This window comes from Budorcas taxicolor, chromosome 15, assembly GCF_023091745.1.
Source record: "Budorcas taxicolor isolate Tak-1 chromosome 15, Takin1.1, whole genome shotgun sequence".
NCBI classification, from domain to species: domain Eukaryota; kingdom Metazoa; phylum Chordata; class Mammalia; order Artiodactyla; family Bovidae; genus Budorcas; species Budorcas taxicolor.
In genome coordinates, this window is record NC_068924.1 from 75,031,491 (window position 1) to 75,055,962 (window position 24,472).

General features: G+C 53.3%; 1 protein-coding gene across 2 annotated transcripts; it reads right to left on the reverse strand.

Moving 5' to 3' along the window:
• Positions 1-602: 602 nt before the first annotated feature.
• Positions 603-9,840, reverse strand: PACSIN3 (protein kinase C and casein kinase substrate in neurons 3). 2 transcript variants are annotated; one of them, XM_052652093.1, is made up of 11 exons: positions 9,723-9,840; positions 6,469-6,540; positions 6,130-6,219; positions 5,830-5,986; positions 4,444-4,679; positions 4,170-4,325; positions 2,856-3,031; positions 2,571-2,691; positions 2,262-2,398; positions 1,770-1,891; positions 603-1,126 (listed from the first exon to the last, which is right to left on the reverse strand). In XM_052652093.1, the coding sequence occupies exons 3-11, from the start codon at positions 6,181-6,183 to the stop codon at positions 1,011-1,013; spliced, it is 1,275 nt and encodes a 424-aa protein (XP_052508053.1). In that variant the 5' UTR covers positions 6,184-6,219; positions 6,469-6,540; positions 9,723-9,840; the 3' UTR covers positions 603-1,010. The 2 variants fall into 2 exon arrangements, with proteins under 2 accessions (XP_052508053.1, XP_052508055.1); XM_052652095.1 differs by lacking the exon at positions 6,469-6,540 and having other exon boundaries at positions 9,723-9,743.
• Between the last annotated feature and the right edge of the window lie 14,632 nt (positions 9,841-24,472).

Here is a 24,472-nt window from a genome sequence, read left to right on the forward strand (position 1 = left end):
CGGCCCACGCGGACCAACGGGCGAGCGGCCGGCGGAGCGGGCGCCGTGACGTCAGGGGCCCGAGCTCCGCGCGCGCGCGCGCCCGAGTCCTCGCCGCGCCGCGCCGGGGCCAATCCACGGGCGGGGCGGGGCGACTGCTCGCCCGCGGGCCCAAACCGCGCCGCCCGCGCGCGCCCCCTCCCCCGGGGGGGCGGAGCCACCTCCCAGAAGCGTGAGGGCTGCGAGGCTCGGCCCTCGGCCTCGGTTCGGGCCAGTTCCCAGACAGTGTGTAATGATTAACAGTCCCTACCAAACACTCGCGGTGCCGCCGGCCTGAATGGGAAGATCAACGGGCCGGGCCCCCGCTCCGCTCAGAGCTCAGCTCCTAACCTCCACCCATCCTCGGATGGCTCGCACCAAATCTGATCACGAGTCCCCTGCGGGACCCCAGGTTAGGTTAGGGTCCCGAAGTCCCAGAGCAGGTACCAAGCTGGCACATCTCCGCCCAACCCCCGCCCCCGCAATATACTGCAGGCCCACGACCTACCCCGCTAGTGCCACCAGATGCCCACGGCCGCCTGGCAAGGGTGGAATATCGAAAAAGATGCACAGAAGCCTTTTTTTTCCTTCGAAGTTTAATACACACTAGAACAAGCCACAAGAGTGCTGCTAGCCCAGAACTACACTCACCCCAAGCCAACCCCTGGAGCCCCAAAAGAGAGACTAGGTCCACAGCTCCCGGGGAGACTGGAGGACTCTTTGGGGAGGCTCAGGCACCCCTGAGCCCTTCCGTCACTTCCTGACCTCCCCACCTCCCCATCTTCTCAGCGTAGACTCAGTTGGCCCTTCCCTACCAGTCCCTTCCCAGACACAAGGCCCCTCCCCTCCCTGGGTCCCAGGACTTCTCCCTCCTGGAGGGACAGAGCGGTCGCAGGGGACAGGATGGTTCAGGGCCCTCAGGTCCGGCTGTCCAAACAAGCTGGGCTCTGACTCAGGGTGGAGAAACGTTGTACAAGGGCTGCCAGGGCAGGTCAGGCCCCCACACATTCCACGTAGTTGGCAGGGTACAGGCCAATCCGGCCACTCTGCAGCTGGCCCTGACACCAGCCCTGTTCATCCTCCTCGCTCATCTTCAGCAGCTCCTCCCCTGAAAGAAGGGGGATTGGTCACTGGCAATTGCCCGCCCCATTCCTGCAATTGGGTCAAGGACTAAGGGGGAGGGGGTAGTCGGAGAACCCAACCAGAAGAGACCTGGCTCAAGCAGAGGGAGGTCAAAGTCGGCCACTCCACCCCCAACCCCCACCCTACCCCACCCCACCCCCAGGCCCTGAATTCAGCAGTCAGGCCCCAGCTGGTGACTTTTGAGAGGCAGGTGAGGGCTCCAAGCAGACACTCTGACTCCTCGGGGATGGACCCAGAGCAGCCTTTTCTTTTTTCTTTATTAATAGTTTTTAAAAAATATTTATCTGGCTGCACTCGGTCTTAAAAGTCATATGCAATATCTTCGATCTGTGTTGCAGTGTGCATGCAGAATCTTTAGTTGTGGCACGCAAACTAAGTTGGATCTCGTTCCAGGGATCGAACCCAGGCCCTCAGCACTGGCAGCATGGAGTCTTAGCCCCTGGACCACCAGGAAGGTCCCTAGAGCAGCCTTAGGACTCGGAGCTCTCACTGACCCTTGAGAACTGAGCGTCTGGCTTCCCTTTCTCCACATTGCTGCTTAGGCTAGTAAAGGGGCGAGGGAGATGGGCTGCAGCCTGGAAAGGACCAGGAAAGGGGTTCTAGCATACCTGCTCGGAAGCTCAGCTCATCGGCTTCTTGCCCCGCATAGTCATAGAGTGCCCGCACCCGCACACCCGTGGCAGCCTTCGGGGGGTTTTCCTCATCTGACCACTCCTCCTCGTGTCTGCCGCTAGAGAGGGGTGGACAAGGGGGCAGGCTTGAGTAGGAGAGCCTGGGACTCGGGTTCAAGGGCTCCCCCCTGCAGGAGCCCAGGGAGAGGCAGGTGGGGGAAAAGCTGCAGGATTCTAGCCTGACTTCTGCCACGAATGCCTGCAAGCTCAAGCACACGTCCTGCCATGCAGAGGTGACACGGGCAGTACATGAGAGGGAGTGTGGGGAGCGCCTGGCAGACCACCATATAAACTGGCATCTTTACAACTCAAAATAGCAGCTTTGAACCCACTTCAGGTGTGAAGGGCATGAAGGGAAGGGACAGAGGAAGGACGGCACAGCAGGGGGCAGAGCTGTGTCCTTCCCACAGCCTGGATCCTGGCTCTCACCGTGGGGACCCCGGGGACTGGGGTGGGGGTGCAGTGCCGTCTTTGGTGGGTACAATGCTGGTCAGGGTAACCTCGTCAGGGCTCCGGCCACCCTTCTCCTTCCTGCTGATTGTCCTCTGTGTGTCCAAGGACCACTCCTGTGGGGACAGTGTTCAGGGCCAGGCTGAGCTGTAGGCTTGGTGGCAGCCAGGACCATCCAGACCACCTCTACCTCCTACATCCCAAACCCCAGCCTCCCGCCACAGTGCCAGGGTGAGCCCGGTGGGAGCCTACCGCATCTCCCAGCCCCAGCCTGCCAGGAACAGGTACCTCAAACTGGGGCCAGTTCATGGCCATGCCCGGCCCATGGGTGCTGCGCCACCAGCGCAGGTCCTCCTCGTCGCTGGCTGCCTCGATGCCCTGATGCAGGTCTCGGTGGAGTTCATGGAACCTGTGCCCCGGGTATAAGCCTCAGGCCGGGAAGCCTCTATTCCCCACCCTACCCCTCCCCCAACACACACACCGTGCCTGGTCTCATTCAGCCCAGCCAGAGCCCAGAGGCGAGGGGAGCAAGCCAGCCTCATCCGGATCTCCAGGCCCAAGGGAAGGCTGTACCTCTCATTGCTGGAGAGGTCTAGGTGCTGGTGTAAGGTGAGCAGCATGTCCTTGAAGAAGAGGAGCCGCTGGCGCTCGGCCGCCTGGCAGCTCTCGAAGGCCTGCTCCATGTCCTCCATGTAGCGTGGGGTGTAGCGGTGCAGCTCCGCCAGGCTCTGCTCATACTGGGTCTTCGTCTGGGTGGGGAGAGGAGGGACTCTGGTGAGGACAAGACCTTCTTCTTCCACTCAGGACTCTGCTAGTCTTTCCTGCACACCTGCTGTGGGCTAGGCACCAGAAGCCGGAAACCTGGCTCCTGCCCACTAGGACCCCAGGAGCCTAACAAGGGAGCTGACATTCAGGCCCGGTGGCTTTAAGAGTCCGGTGGAGGGACTTCCCTGGTGGTCCAATGGTTAAGAAGACACTTTCCGACACAGGGGACGTGGGTTCAATCCCTGGTTGGGGAACTAAGATGCCACATATCTTGGGGAAACTAAGCCTGAGCACCACAACTAAGACTCAATGAATAAATAATAAATTTTAAAATTTTAATAAATAAAGAAAAAAAGGTGGTACAGAGTGAGATGAGGTTAACCTCAACTCAGAAAATGGCAACCAACTCCAGTGTTCTTGCCTGGAAAATCCCACGGACAGAGGAGCCTAATTGACTACAGTCCTTGGGGTTGTAAGGCAGACACAACAGAGCACACACACACGGGCACACACACACGGGGCGCCGTGGAAGAAATCAGAAAAGGCTTCCCGGAAGAAGTGGAAGCAGAGCAGCACGTCAGAGGACAGGGAGGCTCTGGATATGCAGAGCTGGAGGAAAAGCGCTCTGGCTGAGCGAGCAACATGAGAACTTGTCCCAGGGGGCACACCGAAAGGAAAGCAGCTGGGAAGGCCTCCTCAACTGCTAAAATTATCCCAGTGGCCCACACTGCACCACTTCTTTCCTGGGTAAAGCATCCTCTTTCTCTGGTGCGCGCACACTCCGTCACTCAGTGGTGTCTGACACTTTGCTATTCCACGGACAGTAGATTGCCAGGCTCCTCTGTCCGTGGGATTTCCCAGGCAAGAAGAGTGGAGTGGGTTGCCATGCCCTCCTCCAGGGGATCTTCCCCACCCAAGGATCAAACTCACGCCCCCTGCATCTCCTGCATCAGTACTGAATTCTTTACCACTAAGGCCACTGGGACACCCCACCTTTCTCAGGGTCCTGTGTTACGTGATAAGCTGGAGAGCAGGGGGCAGGTGAAGATGAGAGCAATGCTGGGGACTGGAAAAAGCACTCAGGGTGCCCTGACCTGAGCTGGCCGGTCCCTCAGCCTGTACCTTCTCGGCCTCCTTGGAGCACCGTTCCACCCGCTCCTGCAGCTTCCGCAGCTGCTCCTGGGACACGGCGCTGTCTGCCTTTGCGTGGCTCTCCCGCGTCTGGGCGGTCTTCTCCTCCTTCCGGGCCGCGTGGTAGCTTTTCTTGGAAGCCTCAACCTAGCGCACACGCAGGGACCATGCTGAACCCAGGACCCTGCACCGTGGCCCCTTCTAGCCCCAGGCCGACCCAGGAAAGGGGCCGGCCTCTGCGGCCCCTCCTCCCTGCCGGGCTCACCTCCTTCAGCCTCTTGAGCCAGGGCTTCTGGGCCTTGCGGAAGCCGTCCTCGGCCGCCCGGCTCTCGCGGAAGCCGCCCAGCACGGGCCGGTGGAAGGCGCCCCGCTGCCAGGAACGCACCCGCTCGCTGTCCTGGCCCTGCAGCTTCTCCCGCACCTCCAGGTGCAGCGCGCTCAGCCGCTCGGCCGCCGTGAAGAAGGCGTGCCAGGCCTTCTCCAGCGTTCCATACTGGGGGCCTGCGGGAAAGGGTGAGCTGGGGCTGGGCCCACCTGCTGGCAGCGAGCCCCCCCCTCCCCCAGCAGGGGCTTCTGGGTGCCAGGCATGGGGCAGAGATGGGAAGATGAACGACAAATGACGTCAGCTGCTGCTGACTGAACACCTGCTCTGTGCCTGGACACACGGTCCCACTGAGTGCTTGACTCATCCACCACCGTGAAGACCGCACCACCACCAACGTGGAACAAGCGAAAAGCCAGCCCAGGGAAGTGATTCGTTGCCCAAAGCATTCCAGCTACAGGTGGAGCTCAGATCCAAACCCAGGTGTGTGGTATAAATCACTACACTCTTGCCCCAGAGGGAAGAACTAGTGTCTGTCTCCAAGGAAGGCAGCTTGTTTGGATAGAAGGAGCCCAAGCTCCAGAGCCGGTAAACCTGGGCACAAGCTTTAGGTCTTCTTAGCTGTGTGACTTCAGGCAAGTCAGTTGGCCTCTCTGAAGTATCCCATTCTCCTCTAGCAAATAGTTAGAACAAGACCATCCCCGTGATAGAGCTGTGGTTGGTTGGTTGTCAGTCACGTCTGACTCTTTGGCCACCCCATGGACTGTAGCCTGCCAGGCTCCTCTGTCCATAGCATTTCTCAGGCAAGCATACTGGAGCAGGTTGCCATTTCCTTCTCCAGGACATCTTCCTGACCCAGGCATCCAACCCACATCTCCAGATTCTCTACCACTGAGCCACCAGGGAAACTCATAGGGTTATTCAGTTCAGTTCAGTCACTCAGTCGTGTCCAACTCTTTGCAACCCCATGAACCGCAGCTCGCCAGGCCTCCCTGTCCATCACCAACTCCCAGAGTCCACCCAAACCCATGTTCATTGAGTCAGTGATGTCATCCAACCATCTCATCCTCTGTCGTCCCCTTCTCCTTCTGCCCCTCAAATCTTTCCCAGCGAGTTAGTAGAAATATCAAAATAACTCATTTGATGGTGCTTGGCAAACCCTAACAACACAACTGTAAAGAATAACTAGGAGGATCTTCTTTAAAGGGAGGGTGGACAGGGAAGCCTCCAAATTTCCACAAGGGGTGCAAAAAGAACCTGCCCTGCCTGGCTGCCCGCCCTCCACCTTGGCGGTCCTCTCCTCCTCACAAGGCCCGAGCGCTGGCTCACCCTTCTCCACGGCGCCCCTCCACTTGCGGGCCCAGTCAGCCAGCTGCTGGGCGTAGGCCTTCTCGATGCGGGCGCGTTCCTGGAAGCAGCTGACCAGGTCCCCGCACAGCCGGTGCCCGTCCTCCACCCGCTGCACGGTCCGCCTGTAGTTGCCAGCCTGCGCAGGAGACTGGTGCTTGGAGCCGCTCCCTCCCCCAGGGGCCAGGGCTGACACGAGGCTCCTCCTTGGGACAGGTGGCTGGGCCCAGAGAGGGGTGGGCATTTCAGCGCCACCCCCAAAGCTGGCACCCAGCTGCTCACCTCCCAGAAACTGCCCTCCAGGGCCTCCCCTCCAGCCTCTTCCTCTGGAGCCATGGTGTCCCCGCAGCACGGAATGGTGGCGGATGGGGGCTGCAGAGGGCAGAGGTGTAAGCAGGAAAACCAGGCACAGTTCGAGGGCGAGGCGAAGAGCCTCTGCTACCCCTAGGTTCTGCCCCCACCCCCACTCCCATCCCCACTCCCCAAGGAACTGTCAACAGCCAGGACTCAGCAGGCAGGGGTCTGGAAGTCCCAGGAGAGGCCTGAAGGGGGCAAAGATGGTGGTTCCACGGCTGCTCCTCTTGCTCTGGCATGCCCTCCCCACCACCTCAGTCCATGTACCTGGGCCTAGAGTTCACTCCGGAGATCTGGGTGTCCGACCCTCGCAGCTGCCACCGTGATCCTGCCTGAACGCTACCAAGAGCAAAGCAGGGGATGAGGGTGGGGCTGACCGTGTCCAGGGCGGTTCCCGGCTCCCCCGATATAGCAACTGCTGTCAGAAGTGCCAGATTCCAGCCAGGAGAATGCCAGTCGGGTCACACGGTCCAGCCGGGGATTACATGGCAGGCGGGGGTGGGTAGTGGGCAGAGGGCCCCGCTGCCCTGACCGCAGATGAGATAAGGGGACGCCTGCCCAAGCCAGGGCTCTGTGGCCTCTCCTTGAACAAGGCGACCCCTCCCCAGACCCGGCCAGGTCAGAGGGTACCCAGCCACACCCCAGGAGCTTCTGGGGTGGCAAGAGCAGACTGGGAGCCAGGAGGCCTGAGTCTCATCTTGGCCATGAAGCTTGAACAAGTGCATTATACTGTCGTCTCCTAAGGGGCCTCAGCTCCCTCCCAAGATGGAAATCCCACATTCTTCCCTCTTTCTGTGCCAACACTGGCATAAGACTCAAGGCAGCGAACAAAAACTGTGAGGAGCCTGACAGTCATAAGGGACACTCATCCTGCTCCACAGCATCCCTGAGGTCCAACAGGATTCCAGGAATAATGAGTAACTCAGCCCCACCCTCCAAAAGCCCAGAGTCAGGGGCAGCACGAAGTGTCAGACAGGTGATCAGCCAGTTACAACAATGCGTTCCAGGACTGTGGGGAAGGGCAAGGCAGATTCCAGCCCCAGAGCTCCCCCTGGGGGAGCTAGAGGACCCAGAGGCACGCGGCCACTCCCTGCCTGTCCCTGAGCATCAACTCAAGCCCCTAGAAGGAAACCACTTCCTCCTCTGAGCAAACCCCAGGGACACGGCCAGGCCCGGGAGAACAGTGTGTTCACTGCCGCCAAGGCAGGGCTCTATGACAATCCTCCCCCAAACTGAATCCCTCCCCACCCTTCAAAACTCAACAGCGAGGGCTTCCCAGGTGGCTCAGTGGTAAAGAATCCACCTGCCAATACAGGATACTCGGGTTTAATCCCTGGGTCGGGAAGGTCCCTTGGAGAAGGAAACCCACTACACTCTTCTTGCCTGGGAAATTCCATGGACAGAGGAGCCTGGCGGGCTATAGTTCATGGGGTCACAAAGAGTCAGCCACAACTTAGCAACTAAACATTACTTTAAATAGATACTTTAAATGGGTGAATTGTGTGATATATGTCGATAAAGCTGTTATTACAAAAAAGAATGGGAGGGTGCTTCTCCGGGCACCCTCCCATTCCCCCATCCCCAATCCCCACCCCTCTCTCCGGGTATATATCACATTGGTTTGCGACTACAGGCCAGGATCTGTCCTCAGTCATTGGCAGAGACTTCCTGAGGGTCCAGTTTGTGTTCCTCCAGGCACTGGAGTTAGTAGCTGAATTTAAAACACACACGACATCCACCTGAAGACCAGGAAATGCACGGGATATGGCAGCTTTGAGAAAGCATGGCCTGCGTAGGCTTCTGCCTCTCAGCTCACAGCGGGGAGAGCTCAGGCCCTCAGCGGAGATGCCTGGGCCCAGAGTAGAAGGATGGAGCAGCCTGCCCCTCCAGGGTCCTCCCTTGCTTCCTCTTGAGTCTGTCCCATTTACCCAGAAAGGACGTGCCAACCAGATGGAAACAGAGCTGCAGCTGTAAACCCCAGGGCCTCAAGAGCTGCCCCAGCCAGGCATCCAGGGGCCGGGCCCCCTGCCTGCCCCAGCCTCCCGGCTCCCAGGAGAGCTGCCCCCCACCCGTTCCCTCTCTCTGGCCCCAGAACAGAGCGAGCTGTGTGTGCAGGGCTGGCACCGCTCCCTCCGGCCTCCCAGAGCAAACACAAGCCCAAGCCCCAGGCACAGCCAGCCCCACTGCCCCAGCGGACCCAGCAGTGGGGGAATGGGCCTGTGCCTTGACCCCTACTGAGGAGGGCCAGCACCCTGTGCCTCCTGACCCCGGCAGAGACCCAGACTGCTCCCCAGAACACACTCTTGCCACGGCCAAGAGCTCGGGAGGCAGATCATAAACCTTCCCAGCCCAGGGAGCCAGCACCTAACTGGCCTGGGACTTGCGGCTGGGGCTTGGCAGGGTCTCCTCACAGCTTCCTGAGCCAAGGTAGGGAGTCTTGGGGTCCAGGGAAGAACCCACTTTCCCTTAAGAGGCCACTAGGTACCCTTGTCCAGACCAGCCCCAACCCTGTCCCGAAGTCCCGGGACATGGCCCTGGAAGGGAGCCCTGCTGTCCTGCCCTGCCCAGGCTCCGTCCTGAGTCACAGGCTGCGCCCAAGGACCTCTTCTCCCGGCAGCCCCTCCCGATCTGCCCGCACCCCGCGGATTTGACGGCACCGAGGTGGGCGGTCGACCGGTCCAGAGAGGGGTGCTCAGACAGGAGCCACTAGAACCTGCAGCCAGGGAGGCCCCGAGGCCGGGGGAGGGGCGGCGCGGGAAAGGGGGAGGAGGCCGGCCCGGGAGGGGCATAACAAAGGGGCACTTTTGGAAACCCGACCAGCCCCGCCTGAGGTGCCAGCTCCCCGATGACGCACTCCGAATCCAGAGCCCTCACACCAAACCTCCGAACCCAGGGGCCGCCGGTCTCTGGCCTCGAAACCATTATGGACGGGCGCGCTGCTTGCGGGCCAGGCGCTGCACACCTCGGAGCCGCTGGAGCCCACGAGGAGCAGCCCGGCCAGGCCTGGCCCTGGAAACTCCAGGACTTCTTGGCCAAACTGGCTGAACTCGGTCTCGGCGCGGGGTGGGGGCCCGCCGGTCACCGCTGAGGGGAGGGGGCGCACCCTACCTTGGCCCGCGCCGCGGCCAACTCCAGATGGTGGCCCGGGACCGGCGGCCCCAGGAACTGGGGCTCTTTGCTAAGGGCGAGGGTCGCTGGGGAGCGAGGCCCCTGCTGGGGTCCCAGGGCGGTCGGGGGCCTTTGAGGGGCCCCAGGAGATGGGGTGGCCCGCCAGCCCCGACGCCTCCCTACCGCCCCGCGGCAGGTCTGGGAAAGTGCCCGGCGCGCGGCGCCGCAGAAGGGTCACCCCTCCGCGCGGCAGCAGCTCTTGCCGCGCTCCCGCAAAGCGCGGCTCCCCCGGGGCTCCCGGGGCCGGAGCCGGTCCCACAGCAAACCAGGAGCGGGAGGAGGAGAGGGCGTGCTCTATGTAGCCGCGGCTCCCGCCACCGCCTCGCCGCCGTCCCCGCCCGGGCAGCACTCACCGCGTCCTCCCTGGGAGCCTCGGCGGGTGGGGGGTCCGGCCACGCTCCGACCCAACTCGCGTCGCTCCCGGGCCGGGGCCGCAGCCTCCCGGAGCGCGCCGGGCCCTCCCCCCGGGAAGCCCAGCCCCCAGCCCCGCCCTCTCCTCGCGGCCGCGGGCCCCAACCCCACCGGCCAGCCGCGGGGCGCGGGAGCTGCCTGCATCGCGGCGACCCGCGCGGCTCCCGGGGCGCGGGCCGTGGGGTCTCGGTTCCCGCCCGAGGAGCGCCAGGGCCGCCTACCCAGGGTGGCGCTGTAAGGAGTCTGATTTCGGTTTTGCCCCTCCCCGGCCTCGGCAGAACCTGGGAGAGCCGTGGAAGCGGGAAGGAGTCCGGCCTGCACCGGCTCCCTTTGGAGGGAGGCCTGGCGGGGTGCTACACTGCCTTACTCTTTTTGCTGAGCACAGCTTTCTTGAAAGTTATAAGTTAACTTAGACGTTTACTTAGACGTTAACTCTGGAGAGGCTCATAACCATCCCCCTGTAAGCACTAGGACTCCCATTGTATAGATGCAGAAACTGAGGCTCAGAGACCTTTAGCACCTTGCCCAAGATCTGTCGTCGGGCAAGGCCGGGACTCCAAAGCCTTGCCCTTTCCTTGCACAGCCCTCTTGGCCGATCTGATGGCCCGTTCTGAGGACTGGGTCCGACACGCGGTGGAGGTGGGGCAGAAAGTCATGACCTCCTCCCCCGCACGTGTTCTTATTCCCAAATTTTATACCACGGTTCATTCTTAAATCCCTTCGCCCCTCCACCCTCTTTGTTGGTAGATCTTTCCAGATCACCCCCCCACCCACCCTTAATAAACCCCTGCTTCCTCACCCCCTTGCCCCGCACCCTGGGATTTTTCGGAGTCTGCCTGTCAGTTATTTATATCCACTGGAGCGGTCCAAGAATGTTCCGAGTCTGACCTAATCGCCACCTGCTCGGTCTCCCGGCCCCTCCCGCTTCCTCCTGGGCCCGGTGACCCGCTGCCGTGCCCTCTGCCTGGCAGGCAAGAGAGGGCGCAAGTCTGCGCGGTCCGACGCCCCGGGCGCTCAGAGGGTCTGGACCGCGCAAATTGCTGCGGGCCGCAAAGCCTTCCGCGCTTTCGGAGGAGTGCGCCCCCAGGGGACGGCGTGCGCGCTGGGAAGCCGAGAGCCAAGCTGTTCTCTCTCTAGCACTTCCTCTAGGTCCCGACGCCCCCACCCCCACCCCTACTCTCCCCGAGGAGTGTGAGTCCGTGTGCACGGATTTTTAAACGACAGCTTTAAAAATAGCAAAATTATGTAGTTTCTAAATCCAGGAGGAATCACGGACGCGTTCCCTGCGCGGATAAATCCGCTCATAAAATGAAAAGGGGGCTTGCGGAGAATGAACGGGGATAATTTCAAACGGGCATCTCAGCCGCTGAGGACTGACTTGCCCCGCAGTCCCCGTGAGAGGGTGAAACGGCCTGGGGGCACCCTAGACGAGCCGCGTTCGGCCCCTCGCACCTGAGTAGTGGATCCTCGCCTGGGCGCTCGCAGGGTGTGAACCCAGCAGGAGGTAGCTCCCGAGACAAGTTTCAACACCCACTCAGCTGGGGCTTGGACAAGTCCCTTTTCTCCATCTCTCTCTTTCCACCCCTATGAAACATGACAGGTGACTGGGCTGACCTCCCCAAAGGGCTTGTGCAGCAACTAATTAATGATTGTAAACGACTGCAAATGAGAGGAGCTGAGGTAACATCTAAAGACAGCCATACTGCTTTGTATTATTCAAAATCAGTGACCATCCCACCTAGTGCCCGGAGGGGCTTTAGGCACCTGGACAGAAAGTGTGAAATCATAAGAAAGAAATGACTTACAGGAGCCACCTATCAAAAACCCATTAAAAATAAAGGCTGCAAGCCTGACTCTGGGGTCTAGGGAAGTCTCTCTAGAAACTCAAAAAAACAGGGTTGTTTGTCAGACCACAAAGAGAAGGGAATGCGGAGTGGGGAAACATCTGGCATCCCTCGGGTTCAAATCTGAAGAAATGCTGCAGCTGATCTTAATTGCCCCTAAGGTACTGTAGGGAGAAAAAAATAAACCAAAACCCAGAGCATAGTGAGCTGCTTCAAGGGCCAGAGCTGACCTTGGAAAGCCAAAGTCCTGCCCCAGGCTTCAGATGTCTGTGCTCTGCAGCCAGAGCCCCTGAACACTCACGGGGCTCCACCAGTGGGCTCCCAACTTGAGCAGAGCTCAAGACGAGATCCCGAGGTCAGGAGGACCAGATAGACAGAAACCCAGAGAGGGAGCTTGGCTCCAGGCACCAGGTGGCAGGTTGGTCCTCAGCGCAAGTTCACAACATTCACAGACTCACTCACCTTGAGTTTCTGGAATGTCCTAAGCACTGTTCCTTTGTTTGTTTATTTATTTATTCACTCAGCCAATCAAGAAAACATTTGAATTTTTGCTTTATGCTACGCCCTAGGCTGGGTGTTGGGAATACAAAAATAAAAAAGGCAGAGTCCAAGGTGTACGTTAATGATACAATATGAGCAGGAAATACTATGGGAAAACAGAAGCAGAAGAGACCGCCTTTCACCAGGCGATGACACTTGACTGGTCTTGATGAGCAAGAATTAGTCATGTGGAGAAGCAATCTAGGCAGGAGCATCAGGGTGTGCCAAGCGCCGGAGGTGTTAGCATATGACACGGTGACCCAGCAATTCCACTTTTTGGTATCTACCCCAGACAAACGTGTACAAGTCCAGGAAAAGGTCCGAGGATGTTTGTGTATAGTATTGTTTGCAGTAAGGGAAAACTTGAAAACAAATGGGTAGTGGTTGGGTGACATCCCTGGCAGTCCAGTGGTTGGTTGGGACTCTGCCCTTCTACTGTAGGGGCATGGGTTCCATCCCTGATCGGGGCAATGAGATCCTACATGCCATGTGGTGTGGTCAAAAAAATTTTTTTAATGAAGAAAAAAAAAAAGAGGCCATTGGTTGAATAACCTAAAGTCCATTCATGCTTTTGGATTATTCTGCAATAACTAAAGAACAGGAGAGATAAAGATGTGCTCTTATATGAAGACATCCAAGATATTGTTGCATACAAAAAAGCAAAGTGCAGAACACTCAAAATATTCAGAGAATATGCACCAAACTGATTTTGGTGATTTTCTCTAGAGAGGCTTCCCAGATGGCTCAATGGTAAAGAATCTGCCTGTCAGTGCAGGAGACGAAGGAGATGCCAGTCTGATCCCTGTGTCGAGAAGATCCCCTGGAGTAGGAAATCACAACGCACTTCAGTATTCTGGCCTGGAAAATTCCATGGACAGAGGAGCTTGGCGGGCTACAGTCCCTAGGGTTGCAAAAAGTTGGACTCGGCTGAGCATGCATACACACTCTAGAGAGAACTGGTGAAGGAGATCTTCGTAATCTTTGAAAATTAACGATGAGTATGTACTTAAGCATAAATTGTATAATTAAACAGTTTTGTTTTAGGAGATGGTGATGGGTCGTATTGTCTAAAATGGTGCTGCTCCTTTCACACTTCTCATAGACAATCTCACTGTGTGAAAGGAAGTGACTAGATAAGATCTGTCCTTTAAAAAAATAACTCTGGCAGCCCTTCAGAGTGTAGATTGGAGTGGGCAGAGGGCTGCAGGCAGGACTGATCTCCTCTGAAGGCTGCTGTTTGTCTCTGTGGCCTCTGAACATTGCCCCAGCATTCCAGACGGGCAGCTGAGTAAAGTATTCTGGTTCAATAGCTATGTTTTTAAGATCTCAGGCAACCCCAGGTGGAAAAACTGGTCCTAGTTATTGAGAAGGGTTAACCTCAGTCGGTGGAGGGCGGAGGGGAGGTGGCTGTTTCTGGGCTGAAACACAGGAAGAACAGCAGATGGATGGCATTAGAGTGAAAAATGTGCAGCAGATTTCAGAGCGGGGACTATGGAGAAAGCCTCTCTGGGGTCAGAAATTTGCCTGGGGCAGTCTTTGGAAGGTACTGTTGCACAGTCCACATTATACAGTTCTGCAGGCAAGGGTTCTGCTCAGGAAGCCTGCCCTGGTTCATTGGGACCCTTCCCCAAAGTCCACTGGGGACCTCCTTTTTGGTAAAAGAGGAATTCTAGTGGGGGATCCATTCATTCAGCTGACTTTCAGAGAACACCCGCTATGCCAGACACCATGCTGGATGCTTGGTCCAGTGCAAACAAAGCAGATATGTCTCCTGATTCTGTGGATATGATAGGACAGGATAAAGCGACCCCATGGACTCTGCAACCCCATGGACTGTAACCTGCCAGGCTCCTCTGTCTGTGGGGTTCTCCAGGCAAGAATACTGGAATGGGTTGTCATTCCTTTCTCCAGGGGATCTCTCTGACCCAGGGATCACACCTGAGTCTCCTGCATTGCAGGTGGATTCTTTACCATCTGAGCCACCAGGGAAGCTTCATGGAGTTTTCCACTAAAGTCAAAAGCCTGCATACACAATTACAAATTGTGGTATGTGTTTTAAAAGGGAATAAAAAGGATAGCATATTGAAAAGCAGAGACATTATTTTGCCAACAAAGGTCCGTCTAGTCAAGGCTATGGTTTTTCCAGTGGTCATGTATGGATGTGAGAGTTGGACTGGGAAGAAAGCTGAGCATCAAAGAATTGATGCTTTTGAACTATGGTGTTGGAGAAGACTCTTGAGAGTCCCTTGGACTGCAAGGAGATCCAACCAGTCCATTCTGAAGGAGATCGGTCCTGGGTGTTCTTTGGAAAGAATGATGCTAAAGCTGAAACTCCAGTACTTTGTGAAGAGTTGACTCATTGGAAAAGACTCTGATGCTGGGAGGGATTAGGGGCAGGAGGAGAAGGGGACGACAGAGGATGAGATGGCTGGATGGCATCACCGACTCGATGGACATGAGTTTGAGTGATCTCCGGGAGTTGGTGATGGACAGGGAGGCCTGGCGAGCTGCGATTCATGCGGTCGCAAAGAGTTGGACACGACTGAGCGACTGAACTGAACTGAAAAGGATACAGTGCCATGAAAGAAAAACGGGGAGCACAATTTCAATGGGTCAGAGGAGACTCCTCTCAGGAAGTTTAAGCTTCTCTACCCTCAGAGGCCCAAAAGACAAATGGGAGTTAGCTAGGTAAAGATGAAACCTAGAAGACGGCATTCCAGGCAGAAGGACTGATATGTGCAAAGTCCCTGTGATGGGAACTTGACCTGGGAAAGAAGGGCAGAGTGGTGAACGAGAGGGCGAGAGGGCCAGGGTGAGGTAAGAGGGGCAGGCAGCTCTCAGACACTGCAGGCTTTGTTTTATTCTGAGTGCAGAATTTAAACAGGAGAGACCTTGAAGATCTTTCTGGATGTTGTGTGAAGAATAGATTAGAGCAGTGGATCAGCAAACTGGAGCCTGGATGGCCCACAAGGTAAGAAGATTTTTATTTTTTGTTTTTTGTTTGTTTTCAAAGCTACGAATCTTTTAAAGATTATTCTTATTTATTTATTTGGCTGTGTCAGGCCTTAGTTGCGTCATGCAGGATCTTTCCTTTCGGCTTGCGGACTCAGCAGTTTCGGAGTAAGGGCGTGGTTGTCTGGTGGCACGTGGGCTCCTGACCGGGGACTGAAACTGCATCCCCTGCATCGCAAGGCAGATTCTTTTTTTTTTCTCTTACGGTCAATTGATTTTTTTCTTAATTTTTTAAACACCAAAACCATTTTGTATTGGGGTATAGCCGATTAACAATGTTGTAGTATTTTCAGGTGAACAGCAAAGGGACTCAGCCATGCAAGTCCACTTAACCGCTGGGCCACGAATGAAATCCCTAAGAACAACTTTTACTTAATTAAATGGTTGAAAAGAATCAAAAGAAGAATGCTCTCTGTGTTACATGAAGGTTAGAAGGAATTCAAATGTCAGTGTCTATAATTTCAATTAGTTATTGAAATTAAAATTTTCCATAAAGTTTTATTGGCACACAGGCACTATCCTGAACCTCACTGATGAGCCCGAGACCTGGGAGAAGGTACAGAAACTGTGCAGAATGGGAGCCCTCTGCACTTGAAGTGAGCCTGTACCCACCAGGTGGGAGGGGGTGCTTACAGAGTGTCTGTGGAGGTGCAGGTGATCTGCTGAGCATCTTGTACCCCAGCCTCGTAACAACCCTGTCCAGTTGGATTTATTCTTCCCAATTAACAATGGAGGGAAGAGACTTTGAGAGGTGCGGGATCTGCTTTGGGGCACAGCTAGGAAGTGGGAACCTGAGGGCTCACCAACACCAGGGAACAATTTTTACCTCTTGGTGATACAGACCACCCATGGCAGAAATTGGATATATTAGCTTCTGAGGGCTGCCGAACAACAAACAGTGACTTAAAACAGCAGAATGTCTTCTCTTATGGCTCTGGAGGCCGAAAGTCCAAAACCAAAGTGTTGGTAGGGCCACACCTCCCTCTCCAGGCTCTGGGGAAGAAGCTTTCCTTGTCCTTCTGCTGGCTGCCGGTGGCTGCTGGCAACCTGGGGCATATTTGGTGCGCCCTGGGCGACAGCCATATCACTCCAGTCTCTGCCTCGATCATGTCATCCTCTCTGTGCGTCTGTCTCCTTGTCTTCTCTCTCTCTGCCTCACTCCTATAAGGACACTTGCCACTGGATTACAGTCTAATCGAATAATCCAAGATGATCTCCATATTTTAAAATTCTTAACTACATCTGCAAAGACCCTCTTTCTAAATAAGATATCATTCACAGGTTCTGGAGATTCAGTTCAGTTCAGTCGCTCAGTCATGCCTGACTCTTTGCGACCCTAGGAACTGCAGCACACCAGGCTTCCCTGTCCATCACCAACTCCCAGAGCTTACTCAAACTCACGTCCATTGAGTCAGTGATGCCATCCAACCATCTCATCCTCTGTCATCCCCTTCTTCTCCTGCTGCCTTCAATCTTTCCCAGCATCAGGGTTTTTCCAAATGAGTCAGTTCTTCACATCAGGGGGCCGAATATTCCGGACTGATCTCCTTTAGGATGGACTGGTTGGATCTCCTTGCAGTCCAAGGGACTCTCAAGAGTCTTCTCCAACACCACAGTTCAAAAGCATCAGTTCTTCAGCGCTCAGCTTTCTTTATAATCCAATTCTCACATCCATATATGACCACTGGAAAAACCATAGCCTTGACTAGACAGACTTTTGTTGGCAAAGTAATGTCTTTCCTTTTTAATATGCTTTCTAGGTTAGTCATAACTTTTCTTCCAAGGAGAAAGCATCTTTTAATTTCATGGCTGCAGTCACCATCTGCAGTGATTTTGGAGCCCCCCAAAAATAAAGTCTGCCACTGTTTCCACTGTTTCTCCATCTATTTGCCATGAAGTGATGAGACCGGATGCCATGATCTTAGTTTTCTGAATGTTGAGCTTTAAGCCAACTTTTTCACTCTCCTCTTTCACTTTAATCAAGAGGCTCTTTATTTCTTCTTCACCTTCTGCCATATGGGTGGTGTCATCTGCATATCTGAGGTTACTGATATTTCTCCCAGCAATCTTGATTCCAGCTTGTGCTTCATCCAGCCCACCATTTCTCATGATGTACTCTGCTGCTGGTGCTGCTGCTAAGTCACTTCAGTCGTGTCCGACTCTGTGTGATCCCATAGACGGCAGCCCACCAGGCTCCCCCGTCCCTGGGATTCTCCTGGCAAGAACACTGGAGTGGGTTGCCATTTCCTTCTCCAATGCGTGAAAGTGAAGTCGCTCAGTCATGTCCAACTCCTAGCGACCCCATGGACTGCAGCCTACCAGGCTCCTCCGTCCATGGGATTTTCCAGGCAGGAGTACTGGAGTGGGGTGCCATTGCCTTTTCCGGGTGTACTCTGCATATAAGTTAAATAAGCAGAGTGACAATATACAGCCTTGACGTATTCCTTTCCCTATTTGGAACCAGTCTGTTGTTCCATGTCCAGTTCTAACTATTGCTTCCTGACCTGCATACAGATTTATCAAAAGGCAGGTCAAGTGGTCTGGTATTCTCATCTCTTTCAGAATTTTCCACAGTTTGTGGTGATCCACACAAAGGCTTTGGCATAGTCAATAAATCAGAAATAGATGTTTTTCTGGAACTCTCTTGCTTTTTCAATAATCCAACGGCTGTTGGCAATTTGATCTCTGGTTCCTCTGCCTTTCTAAAACCAGCTTGAACATCTGGAAGTTCATAGTTCACATACTGTTGAAGCCTGGCTTGAAGAATTTTGAGCATTACTTTAGTAGAATGTGAGATGAGGGCAATTGTGCGATAATTTGAGCATTCTTTGGCATTGCCTTTCTTTGGAAGCTTCAGCATCGGTCCTTCCAATTAATATTCAGGACTGATTTCCTTTAGGATGGACTAGTTGGATCTCCTTGCAGTTCAAGGGATTCTCAAGAGTTTTCTCCCACACCACAATTCAAAAGCATCAATTCTTCGGCGCTCAGCTTTCTTTATAGTCCAACTCTCACATTCATGCATGACTACTGGAAAAACCATAGCTTTGACTATGTGGATCTTTGCTGGCAAAGTAATGTCTCTGCTTTTTAATAGGTTGGTCATAGATTTTCTTCCAGGGAGCAAGCGTCTTTTAATTTCATGGCTGTAGTCACCATCTGCAGTGATTTTAGAGCCTAAGAAAATAAAGTCTCTCACTGTTTCCATTGTTTTCCCATCTATTTGCCCATCTATTCTGGAGATTAGGATATGGGTATATCTTTTCAAGGGCCATCATTCAACCCTCCACACAAGGCTGGAGGAGCCCACAGCTATTAGCCTTGGACATCTAGTATAATGCTTCTTGAGCTTAAAAAGCAGGATGCCTTTTCAGAGACTTTCTTCATCCAGTTTCATAAATCTATCTGCCTCTTTGCGGGATGGATCAGCAGCCTAAACGCTGTCAACACGAATGGGGCATGCTCTTCCAGATTGCCTATCACTATGACAAAATGCTCAGATTCTGGGGCTTTCTGACGCTGGGCAAGTCTAGCACAAAGAGGAATCACAGTAAACGTGCCAGCGATGATGCCCACGCAGGGTGTGGAGTGTCGGGTAGGATGTGTGTAAATTGGTACTAAGAACACCCCCTCCCCTAGGCTATTGGCTTCACCTATAAGAACTATAGCTATCCTGGCAGCTTATCACCTTCCTTTACAAAGAGAATGTTAACTGAGGTTCCTCGGGCAAGTTTTTTGTCACATGCTTCTGGAGTTATAACGTCCTAATAACAGGACCTTGGCTCCTAGGAACAGGAGCCAAAGGTGGGCAGTGGGGAGGGGAGGGGGAAGAGGGAAATGTACAGAGATGTAAATGCAGTTCTCCCGGTCCCACCAGCGGGTGACTCATCCGCTCAGGGAGATTGGCTTGGCTGTAACACAGAGAGAACCATTTTTATTTCTGCCACTTGGGACTTTTGCAGTCCCTGGAAGAGACCTTTGGCTTGAGAAGAGCAAGTAGAAGGCATGGCCTGAATTCAGACACCCGCTTTCTCATTCTCTGGTCCCTGCTCTTTCCATGATGGCTCAGTGACTGGTGAGAATTCTGGAGAACAGCCTCTCCACCACCTTTTTCAAACCTTATCAGTAAAAAACATGCTGCCAGGAGATTATTTAACAACTTCTATTTGTAGAGCGCTTTACAGTTTGCGAAGCACTTTCATATATTATTTCAGCACTCTGGCGAATGCCCTGCAGCTCTGGCTGCCTAGAGAAGTTTTCTGGCATCCTGTGCCAGTGGTATTTCACGACAGGATATTGATTTAGTGTGTGGATGGTGCTTAATTCCCCACAGCAGAGAGAGAAGGTAGGGTTTGGGGGTATTTACACAGCTGTCTGACACTCCCAAAGCCACCCCAAATTATTATATTTTTGAAAACTGATGCTGTTCCCAGAGAGTGGGAGTCATGCCTTCACTTCACATTATTACAAATCTATTCATATTTGGGCAGTTAAATATGTATTGGAGATGCCAAGTAACAAAGGACTCTGGATGCTGTGTTCAGCCTGTCTCCAGTCCTTTAGGAGGAATTTAGACTTCAGTTTCCTGCAAATGCTGCCGAATCCTTGAGGCTGTCATTTGCAAACCACTGGACTCAGTAACTGTGTGTGGGAAGCCTGCACATGCCATCTGTGTGGATTATGGATGGTTTTGCAGACTCAGCGAAGTGTTTGGATCCACAGACAGCTTGATCAGAATCGGAGTCATGTATCAGCCTGCAATAGGAAAATAATCCCTACTAGATGGAAACTTCCCACAGGGAGACCAGAGTTGAAAGCAGTCCCTGGTTTCTGCGGCTTTAACAGCAAGACAGTCACAGGATCACAGATTTTAAAATCAAAAAGTATCTGAGAGACCCGCTTCCTCTCTCCCTTTCATTAGATGAGGAGGCCAGTAAGGCACAGAGAAGCGAAATGACAGCTCCAAGACCACATACACAGTCTCAGTACAATGCTCTCTCCACCGTGCTATATTATTTGTTCCAGAAAACACCTAAGCCACACATTGTTTTGCAGGTCAAAGAAACTGGCATTATTTAGGGCCATGCTCATGGTCTGCCAGGCTTCCAGTGTGAATGAGAGGCCTTGATTTGCTACCACCAGCAGCTTTTGAATGAATTGCCTTGTGATGCCTTACATCAAAAGTAGTGTCACAGATAGAACCCAAACATCTGTAAAGGGAGTTACCCAGCACAACCTCTCCACGGCATGAAACCAGAGCAATGCTGTACCATTCACGCCATTATAACAGTAGCTGCATCAAAAATATGTATTAAATAGTTTTGTCCACTGTGCACCCAATGGTTCATCAGATGGGAATGGATCAAGTCCCTTGTGAAACAGCAAAACTCAGGGTAAGAATGGCCCATCGCACAACCTGAGGCAAAGTGTTTTACTGGTATGTGCAAGGTAGGTTTCACTGCTCACATGTGGTTTGTTTGTTGCTGTTGTTTTATATCCACCATGGAAGACTCCTCAGTCCTAAACAAAGATGGTAGGAAAATCTGGTATTAAGCGGGACATCTTCGCTCGTGAGTCCATTATGGCTAACAGTTACCTCCCTGCCTTTCTGCCTTCTACTCCTCCTGCCTGGAAGGTTCTCCCCATCTCCCCTGCCTGAGTTTCCTCTCAAGATTTACCTTAAGTGTCACCTTCTCTGGGAAGATTTCCTTGACTCTGTTCACTTAGTAAACATTTTTTGGCCACGCCTACACAGCATGTGCAATCTTATTCCCCAACAGGAGATGGAACCCCCTGGGGGCATTGAGTCTTAACCACTGGAAGGCCGCCAGGAAAGTCCCAACACTGTCCCTTCTGTATTCCACTCCGAAATGAGTTCAAGTGTCTTTTTCCTGTGCCCCCTACCCTAAATGAATCCAGTGCTTCCTCTCTCACCCAGCTTATCACACAATACTGTAGTTGCATGTTTACTTGTTGATTAAAAGGCATACTCCATGGGGGAAAAGAGCATTTTTTTTTCCACTTCAGCATTCTTTCTGACTGGAATAATGCCAGGAACAGTGTGGGTTTTGATAAATGTCAGTAGGATGAATTCTTCTGCTTACTACACCACCTCCCCCTTTATCTGACCTCTCCCACTTTCCACAATCCTTTATTGACTTATTTTTCATATTTACTTGGCCATGCCATGTCCTACATGTGGCACTCGGGATCTTCAATCTTCGCTGTGGCACGCAAAACTCTTATTTCTTGACCAGGGATTGAACCTGGGCCCCCTGCATCGGGAGCACGGACTCTTAGCCACTGGACGGCCAGGGAAGTCCCTGCACAGATCTTTAACGTGATCAGTTGTCTCCTCTTCAAGCTGCCTCCTATCCTGCTCATGAATATTCATGCCCCCAAGCCAAATACCATCAGGGACACGCATGGAGTTGAACTCTGGGTCTACTGCCATTGCAACAGAGGATACATACCATGGAGAAGGGCGGCACATCTCTGAAAGAAGGTGTTAGAAAGAAATAGGAGGACATTCCTGGTTGTCCAGTGGTTAGGACTCTGTGTTCTCACTGCCAAGGGCCCAGGTTCAATCCCTGGTTGGGGAACTTAGATCCTTCGTGCTGCTCTGCTCAACCAGATGGTTTGGAGAAGGGATCAGAGAAGTGGGCCTTTGCTCTGGATTGGAGGCTGTCAGGACACAGGAATGGTTCTATGATTGCATATGACTGCATATCAATAAGAATGAAGCAAAGCTAAAGCTGTGATTAGCAAAGAATCTGCAGTCATTCATATTAGCCAAAATAATAGGGGAATGTTTGGGTCATTTCTGTGGTTTGGACAGTGTTCATACTTCTGTCTGTATTCAAACATCAGTGATTATCTTTTTGTGTTGATCTATCAAGATTACACAGGCTCAGTAGTTGTGGCACACAGGCTTCGTTGCTTTGAGGCATGTGGGATCTTCCAGGACCAGGGATCCAACTCATGTCTCCTGCATTAGCAGGTGGATTCTTTGGGTTTCCTACAATGCAGAGACACAAGAAACGTGGGTTCAATCCCATATCTTCAATCCCACGGGGTCAGGAAGATCCCCTAAAGAAGGAAATGGCAACCCACTCCAGTATTCTTGCCTAGAAAAGTACATGGACAGAAGAGCCTGGTGGGCTACAGTCCATGGGGTCACAAAGAGTTGGACACAATTGAGCGTGTGTCCATGTGCACACAAACACACACACACACACACACACACACACACACCCCATGATTATAAAATGGCCTTGTCTGTCTGTGCTGATATTTTGCAAAATTATTTCAACAGATGACTAAAACCTAGCTAATAGTACTAGGTCAGCTTCCAGATCAGAGAAGGCAATGGCACTCTACTCCAGTACTCTTGCCTGGAAAATCCCATGGACGGAGGAGCCTGGTAGGCTGCAGTCCATGGGGTCATTGAGGGTTGGACACGACTGAGCGACTTCACTTTCACTTTTCACTTTCACGCATTGAAGAAGGAAATGGCAACCCACTCCAGTGTTCTTGCCTGGAGAATCCCAGGGACCGGGGAGCTTGGTGGGTTGCCGTCTATGGGGTCACACAGAGTCGGACACGACTGAAGTGACTTAACAGTAGCAGCAGCTTCCAGATGCCAGCAGCTGCTTTTTTTTTTAAATTTTAATAATTTTACTTATTTGTGGCTGTGCTAAGTCTTCATTGCTGTGCAAGCTTTTCTTTACCTGTGGCGAGCAAGGACTACTCTTTCTTGCAATGTGCAGGCTTCTCATTGAAGTGGCTTCTCTTGTTGTGGAGAATGGGCTCTAGGGCACTCAGGCTTCAGATCTTCTCCTATCAGGGATGGAACCTGTGTCTCCTGCATTGGCAGGCAGATTCTTTACCACTGAGCCACCAGAGAAGCCCAAGGAGCTGTTTTTCTCTTTCTCACAACCCACACCCATGTCTAACTTTTATCAGTCTGCTTCTCCTCTTAGGATGCTATTCTCCCTCCCCCAGCCAACTCCACAAAACCCCATCTTTCCCATGAGGCTTTCCTAAATACTTCTTTCTCCATTAGATTATCTCTTCTGAATGCATCTAAGTCTTAGTACTCACCTGTGTTCTTTTTTTTTTAATCTGTTATTTGACTTGGCTGAGTCTTAGTTGCGGCATGAGGGATCTTCTAGTTGCTAACAGAACAATTTACTTGAGACATGTGGGATCTAATTCCTGCACCAGGGATGGAACCTAGGCCCCCTGCATTGGGAGTGTGGAGTCTTCGCCAAAGGATCACCAGGGAAGTCCCCTAACTGTGTCCTATCTTGACTTGTTTCACATGTATTTTTCTTCTTAGTAGGTTGTAAACTGACTACAACAGTTTAGGGGCAGGACAATTTCTCATACTTCAGGATCCCCCAGAAATGAATGCCCGCTGAGGTGAAACTAAGGGCTGGTCTGAGGAAGGGAGAGGGGGCATCTTGCTTCAATAACACAGGTCTGAAAACACAGCTGCGGGGGAGATGCCATCAGCTTGCGCTTTTCTGTTGTCTGCCATTTCTAACACCCTGAGCTGATCTTCCCATCAAGAAAGCATTTTCCAATTTTTCTCTTGCAGCATTCCTTTCTTTCCAAGAGTTGTTTGTGGCACTCTACCTGTCTGAAAGCTCCTTTAATGCACGATCTACCACTAATACGTTTTTGTCTCCGCTCACTCTCCCAAAGCACCTGGCATGGGACTTAGCCCGTGGAACCAAAGAACCAGAAGTTTCCGACAAGCAGTTCTGCCTGGCTCGAGGCAGAAAGTGGGATGTATCCAAACTGTCTCCTCTCTGGCCGGATGGGACACTGACGAAGCTCACTGCAATGGCCCTTGGCTGAAGTCGGGGCCACAAGACCTCTCAGCCCAGGCAGTTAGCTTAGACGCACTCTGTCCGGTCCATCATCACTGCCCTAGGTTACTCCTGAGGAGGACCCTAAGCAGGCTTAGGGAAACTTTAGTTAAAAGTTTAGGGCTTCAACTGTTCTCCATAGAGAAGCTGAGTTTCGGCAGAGCTGGAGAAATAACTAATTGACATCAACCGCCGAGCCAGCCGACAGATACAACTTAATTTCCCTCGCCAGGATGTGGTTACTTTCTACGAAGCCGCCTCACGCCAACTGTAGGGATCAGCCAATCACAAAGCCCGAGAGGGCGTGGTCACCAATTAGAAGGTAGAGAGGCGGAGCCGAAGTTTTGATTGGCAGCCAGTCTCGGGGGTAGGCGGGGGCCAGAGGCCTGGCAGCGTGGCGTCTGAAGGGGCTTCAAGTCG

Excerpts from the sequence above, each read along its gene's own strand:
- PACSIN3 (XM_052652093.1), bottom strand. The coding sequence starts at position 6,183 with ATGGCTCCAGAGGAAGAGGCTGGAGGGGAGGCCCTGGAGGGCAGTTTC. Across the intron at positions 4,680-5,829 it reads GAGGGGCGCCGTGGAGAAGG|GCCCCCAGTATGGAACGCTG; the intron begins GTGAGCCAGCGC and ends CCTTTCCCGCAG. Across the intron at positions 1,127-1,769 it reads TGAGCTGAGCTTCCGAGCAG|GGGAGGAGCTGCTGAAGATG; the intron begins GTATGCTAGAAC and ends CCCTTCTTTCAG.